The sequence below is a fragment of the Podarcis melisellensis genome (genome assembly GCF_964234715.1).
Source record: "Podarcis melisellensis genome assembly, chromosome: 2".
NCBI lineage: Eukaryota > Metazoa > Chordata > Lepidosauria > Squamata > Lacertidae > Podarcis > Podarcis melisellensis.
In genome coordinates this window covers 115,037,948-115,050,757 of record NC_138529.1, presented here as the reverse complement: position 1 = coordinate 115,050,757, position 12,810 = coordinate 115,037,948, and the positions used below count along the sequence as shown (strand labels likewise).

Below are 12,810 nucleotides of genomic sequence, written 5' to 3'. Positions count from 1 at the left end.
GCTGTACGCCGGCTCCCTCGGCCAATAAAGCGAGATGAGCGCCGCAACCCCAGAGTCGGTCACGACTGGACCTAATGGTCAGAGGTCCCTTTAAAAGCACCATACATTTAAAGCACCTAACTCCCCCTCCCAAAGAATCATGGGAACTGTAGTTTACCTGTGTGAGTTCCTGTGTGAGTGCCTGGAGGCGGTTGGAGGATGGATGGCGGCTAATGGATTGAAGCTGAATCCTGACAAGACAGAAGTACTGTTTTTGGGGGACAGGGGGTGGGCGGGGGTGGAGGATTCCCTGGTCCTAAATGGGGTAACTGTGCCCCTGAAGGACCAGGTGCGCAGCCTGGGAGTCATTTTGGACTCACAGCTGTCCATGGTGGCGCAGGTCAATTCTGTATCCAGGGCAGCTGTCTACCAGCTCCATCTGGTATGAAGGCTGAGACCCTACCTGTCCACGAACTGTCTCACCAGAGTGGTGCATGCTCTGGTTATCTCCCACTTGGACTACTGCAATGCGCTCTATGTGGGGCTACCTTTGAAGGTGACCCGGAAACTGCAACTAATCCAGAATGCGGCAGCTAGACTGGTGACTGGGGGCGGCCGCCGAGACCATATAACACCGGTCTTGAAAGACCTACATTGGCTCCCAGTATGTTTCCGAGCACAATTCAAAGTGTTGGTGCTGACCTTTAAAGCACTAAATGGCCTTGGCCCAGTATACCTGAAGGAGCGTCTCCACCCCCATCATTCTGCCCGGACACTGAGGTCCAGCGCCAAGGGCCTTCTGGCGGTTCCCGCATGGCAAGAAGCAAAGCTACAGGGAACCAGGCAGAGGGCCTTCTCGGTAGTGGCACCCGCCCTGTAGAACACTCTCCCATCAGATGTCAAAGAGATAAACAACTACCTGACATTTAGAAGACATCTGAAGGCAGCCATGTTCAGGGAAGTTTTTAATGTGTCACATTTTAGTGTATTTTTGGTCTTTGTTGGAAGCCGCCCAGAGTGGCTGGGGAAACAAAGCCAGATGGGCGGAGTACAAATTATTATTATTATTATTATTATTATTATTATTATTATTATTATTATTACCTCTCACAGAACTACAGTTCCCAGTGCTCTTCAGCTACAGTTCCTGGGATTATTTGGGGAAAACATCCTTTAAATGGCTGGTGCATTATTGACAGCAGACCTGCTACAGGTTCTCAGTGGACAGGTACCCTCTGTTCCCAAAGATACTGGAGAAACTCTCTCTTTTGTTTCTGCTTCCTGTGCCCTCCCAAGTACCAAGCCCTGTTTTACAGACAGTGCCCCAAACCAGGCACCAGTAGCCATTCAGAAATATTAGCATTCCTTTGTGAAACCCAGGGAAGTTGATCCAGAATGCTTTAAAGACAAAACACTTTTGCTTGCATCTGGAATGCTATCCCCAGGGGAAACCCCTTGGGTGCCAGTGTTGTCAGCTTTTAAGCACCAGACTAGGACATTTTATTTAACCATCCCTTTGGTAGTTAAGCTCTGCCTCTTCATCTTTTAGTGGAGTTGGGTTAGGAATTGTCTTTCTTGGTAATAATAATAATAATAATAATAATAATAATAATAATAATAATATTTATACCCCGCCCATATGGCTGGATTTCCCCAGCCATTCTGGGCGGCTTGCAACAAAAGATTAAAAATACATTAAAACATCAGTCATTAAAAACTTCCCTAAACAGGGTTAAACTGAAGACAAAAACTTCAAGAAAGAATGGGAAAAAAATATAATTTATTTAGGAGACCACTGCAAGCAGATGAAAACATTAGCAGGATTTTAATAACACTTGTAATGTAACTATATGGACAATATGGAAAAATACAAAATATGGATTACGAAATAATATGCAGCTGAAAATGTTAACAATAAGACCCTTGAAGGGGATGGTGGGAAGTCTGGAGATTCAGAGAAATCTCTAAAGGTAGATATGTATTTGGCATTGTCATAACTTTACACTTTACTCCATTGAGAAAGCCTGAGCACGCTTTGCAGATGTTAAGCCACCGCTCTCAGCTTAGCAGTGGTGCCTGCCCTGCTGCCAACCTGAAATTTGTTCTTTTCTCACACCCCACCCAGATAATCTTTATTGGTTTTTTAATTACATACTGAGCATACACATATTGCATTACATTGTACATTTATACTTGCTCCTAGGAGCTGACTTCCCTCCTTCCTTCTTCTGGCTTTTTTTATACCGTCTCTAAATTTTTCGCATTTCCCTTACCCATTTTGTATATTGTTATTCTTCTTCCACATTTGTCCATAAAATATCTGTAAACAAATAAATCCTTCTATAACATACGATTCTTGTTGTCTATTTCTACTTCCATTTCCATCTACTATTTATTACATTGGTCACATTGTATATTTTACTTCTTCTAAGCTCAACATAAAAAAAAAACGAAGATCATGGCCACTGGTCCCATCACCTCCTGGCAAATAGAAGGGGAAGAAATGGAGGCAGTGAGAGATTTTACTTTCTTGGGCTCCATGATCACTGCAGATGGTGACAGCAGCCACGAAATTAAAAGACGCCTGCTTCTTGGGAGAAGGGCAATGACAGGCCTAGACAGCATCTTGAGAAGTAGAGACATCACCTTGCCAACAAAGGTTCGTATAGTTAAAGCTATGGTTTTCCCAGTAGTGATGTATGGAAGTGAGAGCTGGACCATAAAGAAGGCTGATCGCCGAAGAATGGATGCTTTTGAATTCTGGTGCTGGAGGAGACTCTTGAGAGTCCCATGGACTACAAGAAGATCAAACCTCTCCATTCTTGAGGAAATCAGCCCTGAGTGCTCACTGGAAGGACAGGTCCTGAAGCTGAGGCTCCAATACTTTGGCCACCTCATGAGAAGAGAAGACTCCCTGGAGAAGACCCTGATGTTGGGAAAGATGGAGGGCACAAGGAGAAGGGGACAACAGAGGACAAGATGGTTGGACAGTGTTCTCGAAGCTACCAGCATGAGTTTGACCAAACTGCGGGAGGCAGTGGAAGACAGGAGTGCCTGGTGTGCTCTGGTCCATGGGGTCACGAAGAGTCGGACACGACTAAACGACTAAACAACAACAACAACAACAATTGTTCTTATTATCCAGTAAAATTCTTTGTAGTTCCCATTATGAGGTTTGTTTCAATTCTACTGGTTTCACTATTTCACCTTATCTTTCCTATGTATGACATAATTTCCCCCCATTCTTTTTGAAATGTTTCATCGCCCTGTTGTGGAATTTCCCTCGGCCAGCCTGCATTCTATGCATCGCGGGCGGGCAGGCAGGCATTCAACCGGTGCAGCTTCTCCCGTGCAAAATTAAGACCCGGCGGGGAATGTGGACGCGGACCGGATTAGTCATCCGATCCCCCCCCCGCTGCATCCTCCCGCTCCCCCCCGCCGGTGCTTCTGGGGGGCGGCTATTTTAAGAGGAGGCGGCGCTGGGCTGAGAGGGGTTAAACGCACCGAGCTCTTCTTTCTAGACAGGCGCGGCCGGCTGCAGAAGAGGAGCCGGGAGGAGGTTGGCTGCTTCCCCCAGCCCGGTCTCTCCTTCCAGGAGGTGCATTTCCAAAGCCGCCCATCACCACCCGCACTCTTTGCATTTATTTTTGCAAAAAGAAAGAGAAGAAAAGAAGGGTGGGGAGAGCCGCGCATACCCGCAGGACTAGCGCCATGCAAAGCCTTCCTGGATCAGGTGAGTGCAAATCAAATAGGGCTGGCCTGGGACGAAGCATCCTTGGCTGGAAAGATGAAGGCAGAGGCGTCTCCCACCTCCGAAATAAAGGATCCCCACCTGTGGCAGGTCAGAGAGACAAGCGGGCGGCTTATTCCCACCAAGAGATCTCAGCCTGTTTAGTGGGGAGAAGGGAAATGCTACCAGCACTGAGAATATTGGGGGCAGGCGTGGTACTATTTGGCTTTTGTAGTGCCTTGGTTTCCCCAGGGAATTCCAGATGAAGGAAATACAGTGGTACCTCGGGTTACAGATGCTTCAGGTTACATACGCTTCAGGTTACAGACTCCGCTAACCCAGAAATAGTACCTCGGATTAAGAACTTTGCTTCAGGATAAGAACAGAAACCGGGCTCCGGTGGCACGGCAGCAGCAGGAGGCCCCATTAGCTAAAGTGGTGCTTCAGGTTAAGAACAGTTTCAGGTTAAGAACGGACCTCCGGAACGAATTAAGTACTTAACCCGAGGTACCACTGTATGGAAAACCCGGAGGAGAGAGAGCCCTGCTGGATAGGTTCCCCTCTCACCCCAGTATCCTGTTTCTGGTAAGACAGGCTTGTCGGTCCAGGGAGGGCTCATAGGAGCCAACTCCTGGGGGCCGTGGGAGCTTCAGCCCCCACAATAAAATATTTGAGGGGGCTGTTCCCCTCCAAAGTTGATGGATTGCCATTCAAATCTTGTGTGTGTACCTCATCATGCAGTTGATTATGCGGGTCGGGGCTTACCTGCACACCTTTCCCCCAATATTTTATCCAAGTTGACACCCCTGGGAAGACTGGTGTGATTTTCACTCCTGGTTGCACCTGGGTTCGAATTCTGTGCAAGCCCACAAGAAGTGGAATGTCTCCCTCTATGCATGCAAAAGCTCCCTGGTATTCCCAGGTAGGGCTGGGGAAAGACCTCTGTTTAAAACCCCTGGAGAGAGGCTGCCAGTCGGTGTAGGCAGTACTGAGCTAAGTAGGCCAGTGGGTCTGACTCAGTATTAGGCAGCTTGCAATGTTCTTCTCCCATGACTTGCTATCCGCTCTAGCATGGAGAAATCACAGCTGCACTGCCTTGAGCTCTTGAGGTTTTGCTTAGCTATTGCAGCTGCTTTTGATTTGATGGGCAACTTCCCAAAGGGTGAAGAGATGCCTAATTTTTCTTTAAAGCCTGCCACTGCTACCCCTTGTGAAAGTGAACCCCGTAAATCAGTGGTTCTCAAAACTTTTTTCTCTGGGCTGCACTTTCAGAATAAAAATGTGCTCACAATTTTGTTTTATTGATAATAAATACATGGGGGGGGTGGGACTCCTAGCAGAGATTAATTTATAGAAGTATCACTTGATGCTCTTGTTTTGAAAATATTTCTATCTGTATTCTGCAAATAATAAACATTATTTTGATACCGTATTTATCACACCAAAATGTTTAGATGTTTATTTGATTGTCCTTGATTCTTCCCACTACATTTCCTGCCACACCCTTTGAAAACCACTGTCAGCAAAAATAATATGTTTATAAAAAGCGAAAAAACTCCCAAGAATGATCAGTGAGCTTTTGAATCTGCCAGGTTGACTGTGAAGCGAATGAACGAACGAACGAATGAATGAATGAATATGAAAAGGGATGGCTAGGCTCTGCCTCTGCTGCCAGAGGCAATATGCCTTGGGAACCACGGGTGGGGCGACTTGGGTCTTGCCTGCAGGGATCCCACTGAGGAATCTGGTCGGCCACTGTGAGGAAACATGATGTAGTAGAAGGGCCATTGGCACGATCCAGCAGGACTCTGCTTATGTTCTAGAGCAGGGTTTCCCAAACTTGGGTCTCCAGCTCTTGTTGGACTACAACTCCCATCATCTCTAGCTAGCAGGACCAGTGGTCAGGGATTGTGGGAATTGTAGTCCAAAAACAGATGGAGACCCAAGTTTAGGAAATGCTGTTCTAGAGGAAGCCTGCTTCTGAATACCAGCCACTGGGGAGCTTCAGCGGCTGTTGCCTTCCTGTTAGCTTGAGGGCCACTGGTGGAACCAGGATGTTGTCTGAGACGGGCCTTTGGTCTAACCCAGCAGAGCTTCTCTTCTTAAGTTCCCTGAATGAGGAGCTCCCATCATCCATCATGCAAAAGCCAATGCAATTCTGGGCTGCATCAATAGGAGTATAGCATCTAGATCAAGGGAAGTAATAGTGCCACTGTATTCTGCTCTAGTCAGACCTCACCTGGAGTACTGTGTCCAGTTCTGGGCACCACAGTTCAAGAAGGACACTGACAAACTGGAACGTGTCCAGAGGAGGGCAACCAAAATGGTCAAAGGCCTGGAAACGATGCCTTATGAGGAACGGCTAAGGGAGCTGGGCATGTTTAGCCTGGAGAAGAGGAGGTTAAGGGGTGATATGATAGCCATGTTCAAATATATAAAAGGATGTCACATAGAGGAGGGAGAAAGGTTGTTTTCTGCTGCTCCAGAGAAGTGGACACAGAGCAATGGATCCAAACTACAAGAAAGAAGATTCCACCTAAACATTAGGAAGAACTTCCTGACAGTAAGAGCTGTTCGACAGTGGAATTTGCTGCCAAGGAGTGTGGTGGAGTCTCCTTCTTTGGAGGTCTTTAAGCAGAGGCTTGACAACCATATGTCAGGAGTGCTCTGATGGTGTTTCCTGCTTGGCAGGGGGTTGGATTCGATGGCTCTTGTGGTCTCTTCCAACTCTATGATTCTATGATTATTATTATTATTTGACTTGAACTGATCTTATAATGAAATGATTTTAGAATGTTGCATCATTTTACTGTTGTTAGCTGCTCTGAGCCCGACTTTGGCTGGGGAGGGCAGGATATAAATAAAAAATTATTATTATTATTATTATGACCACACTTTTCAATGCTGATTTTGTTTGCAGCACAAGGAATGAAGGTGGAGGAGCAGGACTCAGCGCAACCTGGGGAGAAGCCAGAGGAAGGTGGGCCGGCCCCTCACGATATCCAGATCAGAACGGTCCGGGAATTCTGGACAGGGGTGCCTCCGGGAGCGATGGGGGAACCCCTGTGGCAGGAACTCTTGAACATGATGCAGTCTCCTAATTTTGGGCTGAGAAACCCCCAGCTGATGGAGGAACATTCCTTGTGGAACGGCACTGCTGCTTTCCACCCCTCTTTCAAGGGGGCAGCTGATGCTGGCCAGTGGCCTAGAGGAGAGCAGGCCCCAGATCCAGGGGGAGGCTTCCCTGAGGCCTACATGAGCCCAGAAGCCTCCGGGAAAGTGAAGGAAGAGATTCCAGACGAAGAAGACTTGGAGGCACGATGCCGGCACTTCCGGGAGTTCCGCTACAGGGAAGCGGAGACCCCCCGAGAAAATGGCCGGCAGCTCCTGGAGGTTTGCTGCCAGTGGCTGAGGCCCGAGAGGCACACCAAGGAGCAGATGCTGGAGCTGGTGATCTTGGAGCAGTTCCTTGCCGTCTTGCCCCAAGGGATGCAGCGCTGGGTGCAGGAACGCAGCCCCGAGAATATGTCTCAAGCAATGGCACTGGCCGAAGCCTTCCCTCTCCTCTCTGAAGAGTGGGAGCAAAAGGTAAGGCGGTTTCAGCGGTGTGGCTGGTGCCCCTTTGGGACTGGTAGGGCAGAAGGCAGGGAGCCCGACAGTAGGTGGCGCTACTTCCCAATGAAAGCCAGAGCCAACGAGTTGTGGGTTTGTCCTCAGCAGTTGTCTCTTTTTCCTCAGCAGGCACATATATTGGCCTGGTTCTCACTGGATGCTAAAAGAAACTGTGGCTTAGTACGAAGAAACAAGATCACATCCGCGCCATACATTTAAATGCATATGTAGCTCTCCCCAAGAATCATGGGAACTAGGTTCCAAGTAACACAAAGGCATTTACATTCCTCTGCACTTTATTACTGCAGTACATTATGAGAAGGCACAATTTCTCAAAGAAGGCATTATCTTGTCTATCTTCTGGAAAACTATGAGAAAATGGATAACTAAAATTTGGAGGCGCAGTATATATGCTTAGCTTACATATATGGTGAGAACCAGAGGGGGTAGAGTTCCACTGGTGTCCAAACTTTTTTCGAAGAGAGCCAGATTTGATGAAGTGAAGGGCCGTGGGGGCTGACCAAAGTTGTTGACCTTTATTTAGGATTGAAGTTGTTGAGGTTTTTTTAGGCTTTCCCCCCAGAAAATAAACTGCCACAGAGGCTGGATTGAACTGATTAGGCCTCCAAAATGGACTTTGGACATGCCTGGGGTAGACAGACATTCATTGAGAAGTGGAGCCTTTTTATAATGTACTGGAGGAATAAAGGGCAGGAGAATGTAAACCTGTTTGTGTTACTTGGAACTTCGTGATATTAATTCATTGCATGTGATTTTGGTATGGAATTCTGTTACAATATGTTTGGCTCTATATATCCCCTTTACTCCACATCTATTTCATTTTGTTAAGCATCTGTTATTAGATTTTGTTGTGTTTTATTATAAATGAATATATGGGGCGGGGAGAGAGAGATTTATGGGAACTGTTGTTTACTCCTCACAGAGCAGCAATTCCCAGGGCCCTTAACAAACTACCTTTCCTAGGATTCTTGGGGTGTGCTACAAATGTATTTGGGGAAGAAGAGGGGAAATGTTAATCTATAGCACACCTTCTGTCAATGGATTAAATTTTGTCAAACTTCTATCTTAAAACTGTGTTCAAAACTTCAGTGTGTCTTAATTAACTGCAAACATTTACTATATTCAATAAACGGCTTGCAGATTGTTGAAAGTTTATCTTGTCTTTGTCTTGCCACCTCCTTTAAATCTGACATTATGTCTCAACCTGGCCATTGAGACAAGACTCCAACATTCACACAGAATGATGCCACAGAGCAGCCAATTTCCTGTGTCTTCTTGGTGAGGGCGGAGCCAGATTTAAAGACCTTTGAACTCTAGACATTATTATATCTGTAGCATTGACTGGGGATTCCCCACAGCAGCCCTGCAAAACTCCCTAACCTGCCTGCTTCTCTTTCAGCCCCCAGAGCCATTGAAGGAGGACTCAGTTGATTTCCCCTTATTGGAGCAGAATCCGTCAGACCCTCATCAGACCCTCCAAGCGGAGGCCAAGCAAGAAGAGACGGGAGCAGCCTGCTTGCTGGGTGAGCCTTCTTGCTGGGATGGCAGCAGGGACCTGGGTTCTGCAGCAGCTGTCCCTGTCTGCTTCCTGTCACTCAGACCAACATCCGAGGCCTTGCTCTGTGCTAAACTACAGTGGTACCTCTGGTTACGCACTTAATTCGTTCCGGAGGTCTGTTCTTAAACTGAAACTATTCTTAACCTGAAGCACCACTTTAACTAATGGGGCCTCCCGCTGTTGCCGCGCCATCACCGCACGATTTCTGTTCTCATCCTGAAGGAAAGTTCTTAACCCGAGGTACTATTTCTGGGTTAGCAGAGTCTGTAACCTGAAGCTATGTAACCTGAAACGTCTATAACCCGAGGTACCACTGTACAGCAGTCATAACATCTTGTAGGGATGCTCATCAGCTTTAAAAAGGTGATTAGGCAAATTCAGGGAGGATAGGGCTATCAATGGCTATGGTGGATGCTGACGGTTTTTGCAAAAAGACAAAAAACCCCACAAAACTCTGTCCCCAGTTTGTACATGCAGAAATCACAGACTTGTGGAAATGAAAAACAAAGCACCCTTGATGACAGCACACACATCCCAGCACTGGGAAGCTAACTAACACCTGGAGTGTTAGCGCCAAGGTGTTCCTGTTCTCATCAACACTTGTTTTATTTAAGGGTCTTCCATATATTTAGCGTTTGATGTCATTGTAACACTTTTTTCGGGGGGGGGGGGTTGCATTTCTGATCTCCCTGCTTAAAATTCCATGATACACAAACCACACACTTCCAACTGTGTGAAACTTTTACGTAAATTTCAACATCACAGTTCACGAGATTATTCAAAATGATTTGCGTGCTGAAGCGTTTTCTTTCTTATTTGATAAAGTTCATCAAAGACTGCTGCATCGCTTATTCTTGCAATTTAAAATAAATTTAGGAGTTTCAAGTTGTGTGCTTTTCATTTTTTTCTGCAAGACATCTGGCTTTTAAAATGGACACTAGCAAGTCTTTGGTGGGAGGGAGTAGTTAACCTTGCCTAGGGCACAAAGTAGCCTACTACTGGTACAGACTAGACCCCATGAATTTTGGGGGGTGCACTTAGGGGGCTCTGGCAGCAGTGACTACAGCTGGCAGCCCTGTTGCCTGGCCAGCCCTGTAGTTTCCTGCTCCCCTTCCCAGCAGGCCTCTCCCACTTCCGCACATTTCCTACAGCAAGGCAGGAGAGGGAGGAGAAATTTACGGTCTGCAAATAAAAACATCCTGAAGATCCCAGGCCACAGAGAGGTTAGGCTGGCCTCAACTAGAGCCAGGGCTTTCTCGGCCGCGGCTCCAATCTGGTGGAACGCTCTGTCACAAGAGACTAGGGCTCTGCGGGACCTGACATCTTTCCGCAGGGCCTGCAAGACAGAGCTGTTCCACCAGGCCTTTGGTCAGGGCGCAGCCTGACCCCCTCCTCTGGCAACCTGCACAGAATTTTGCTTGATGGTTGCCATTAATTTGTTTTTAATTAATTTTATAATGAATGTTTTTAGAATGTTGAACTATTTTGACTGTTGTTAGCCGCCCTGAGCCCAGCTTCGGCTGGGGAGGGCGGGATATAAATAAAATTTATTATTATTACTATTATTACTGCTTTATCAATTTGGTGTTTGCTGCCCTGGGAGCCTTTGCGGGCTAGAAACAAATTTTCCACCGGCAGAGTGACGACACCGTTGGACACTATTCATAAGAACAATAGACAATCTATAGAAGCAACTGTTGTTTCCCTCAGGGTGGACCATGTTTGACTGAAACCAAGATCCTCTTTCTGTTCCAGCAGGTGACCAGCAGGTGAAGGAAGATGAGGTGGAGACATTTCAGCTGGCAAAACAACCCGAGCAATGTGAACTCAACGGGGTATTGCTGGATCGAGCAACCGGGATTCTTTCTCAGGGACCAAACACACAAGAAACATTTGGAAACCAGCGGGTTCCAGAAAGCCCTTGTGGTGGCAGAGGTTCCCCTGAAGCTACGTCCTGTGAGAGAGAAACAGAGGGACCCGACCGCGGAGATGGACACAGCCAGAGCTCTGACCTTCCACAGAGGCGGTTGGCCCGCAGGCGTAAGAAAACGCACGTGTGCTCTGAATGCGGGAAAGCCTTTGACCGGCTCTCTGTCCTGGCGAACCACCTGACTATCCACACAGGAGAGAAGCCCTACCAGTGTGTGGACTGCGGCAAGGGCTTTGGCTACAAAGCGCTCCTTGTGAGGCACAGCCGGAGCCACGAAGGGCAGAAGCCGTACAAATGCTTGGCGTGCGGGAAGACCTTCAGCACCAGCACTATCCTTTCCGATCACGAGAGAATCCACACGGGAGAGAGGCCCTTCACCTGTCCGGACTGCGGGAAGTGCTTCATCAAGAGGGGCCACCTGATGAGGCACCAGCTGACCCACACGGGGGAGAAGCGCTACAAGTGCTCCGAGTGCGACAAGAGCTTTGGCGACAAGAGCCTCCTGACCACCCACAAGAGGAGCCACACGGGGGAGAAGCCGTACACGTGCGCCGAGTGCGGGAAGAGCTTCAGCCAAGGATCGCACCTCATCACTCACAAGAGAATCCACACCGGAGAGAAGCCGCACCAGTGCTCGCACTGCGGGAACAGCTTCAGCCGGCGCTACGACCTCCTCATCCACGAGAGGACGCACACGGGAGAGAAGCCCTACCCGTGCCCTGAGTGCGGGAAGAGCTTCCGCCAGAGCTCGCAGCTGTTCGTCCACGGGAGGATCCACATGGGAGGGAAGCCCTACCGATGTGCCGAGTGCGGGAAGAGCTTCCGCTGGGAGAGCAGCATCAAGATGCACATGAAGAACCACGCCGGCGACCGGCCGTACGCCTGCTCCGAGTGCGGCAAGCGGTACGGCAAGTCCTCGCACCTGATCCGCCACAAGGCGACGCACACGGGCGAGAAGCCCTTCCAGTGCTCGCAGTGCGAGAAGAGCTTCACCCAGAGGTCCGTGCTTTACCTCCACGAACGGACTCACACGGGAGAGAGGCCCTTCCAGTGCTTGGAGTGCGGGAAGTGCTTCCGCTGGGAGAGCAACTACCAGATGCACGCCAAGAACCACACCCGGAAGAAGCCGTTTGAGTGCGCGGACTGCGGCGAGAGCTACGACAAGGAGTCTCAGCTCATCAAGCACCGCAGGACCCACACGGGGGAGAAGCCCTTCAAGTGCAAGGAGTGCGGCCTGTGCTTCGACTGCATTTCTGCGCTGACGGGGCACCGCAAGGTCCACCGGAATGAGAGGCCCTTCAAGTGCGCCGAGTGTGGCAGGAGCTACAGCGGAGAGCCCGAGCTCCTCAAGCACCAGAGGGCCCACACGGCGGAGAAGCCGCACAAGTGCCCTGATTGTGACAAGAGTTTTGACTCTAGCTCTGCCCTGAGGGTACACCGGCGCATGCACACTGGTGAGAAGCCCTACAAGTGCTCGGGCTGCGGGAAGAACTTCAGCCAGAGTTCAAACCTCCGGACGCACATGAGAATCCACACAGGAGAGAACGTGTGAGAGGCAGGCCTCCCAAAGTTGCACGGGGGGACATGGTGGCCACCCAAGTCCAGTATGCTCCAGGGGGCCAAAGGTTCCCCATCTCTGGTTTTGCAGATATTTTTGCCTGGGTGGGTAAGGTTAGGGATAGAGCTACATGATGTGGGTAGAACATAGAGAGGTGGGTTTTAGAAGAGACATCAACTGACCTTTTTTCATTCTTTCCTTTCCTTTCTTTTTTATAAATAAATAAATAAATGTTTTAATTCCAAGTGTTTGTGTTTTGTTTTATGCTCCTTTCTGATGATGGTGAGGCTTGGCGTGGTGGGGGGGGGGGGCTAGCTCTCTTAATAATAAAATTTTATTTATATCCCGCCCTCCCCAGCCGAAGCCAGGCTCAGATCGGCTAACAACAATAAATGCAATGCAAAAGGTATTGGATTCAAGTC

The 12,810-nt window shown here is 48.6% G+C and overlaps 1 protein-coding gene across 2 annotated transcripts; it reads left to right on the top strand.

Annotated features, from left to right (window-relative positions):
• The first annotated feature begins 3,474 nt into the window (after window positions 1-3,474).
• LOC309364420 (uncharacterized protein) lies at window positions 3,475-12,633 on the top strand. 2 transcript variants are annotated; one of them, XM_081901663.1, is made up of 4 exons: window positions 3,475-3,712; window positions 6,630-7,297; window positions 8,742-8,865; window positions 10,659-12,633. In XM_081901663.1, the coding sequence occupies exons 1-4, from the start codon at window positions 3,691-3,693 to the stop codon at window positions 12,380-12,382; spliced, it is 2,538 nt and encodes an 845-aa protein (XP_081757789.1). In that variant the 5' UTR covers window positions 3,475-3,690; the 3' UTR covers window positions 12,383-12,633. The 2 variants fall into 2 exon arrangements, with proteins under 2 accessions (XP_081757789.1, XP_081757788.1); XM_081901662.1 differs by having other exon boundaries at window positions 10,656-12,633.
• The last annotated feature ends 177 nt before the right edge of the window (window positions 12,634-12,810 follow it).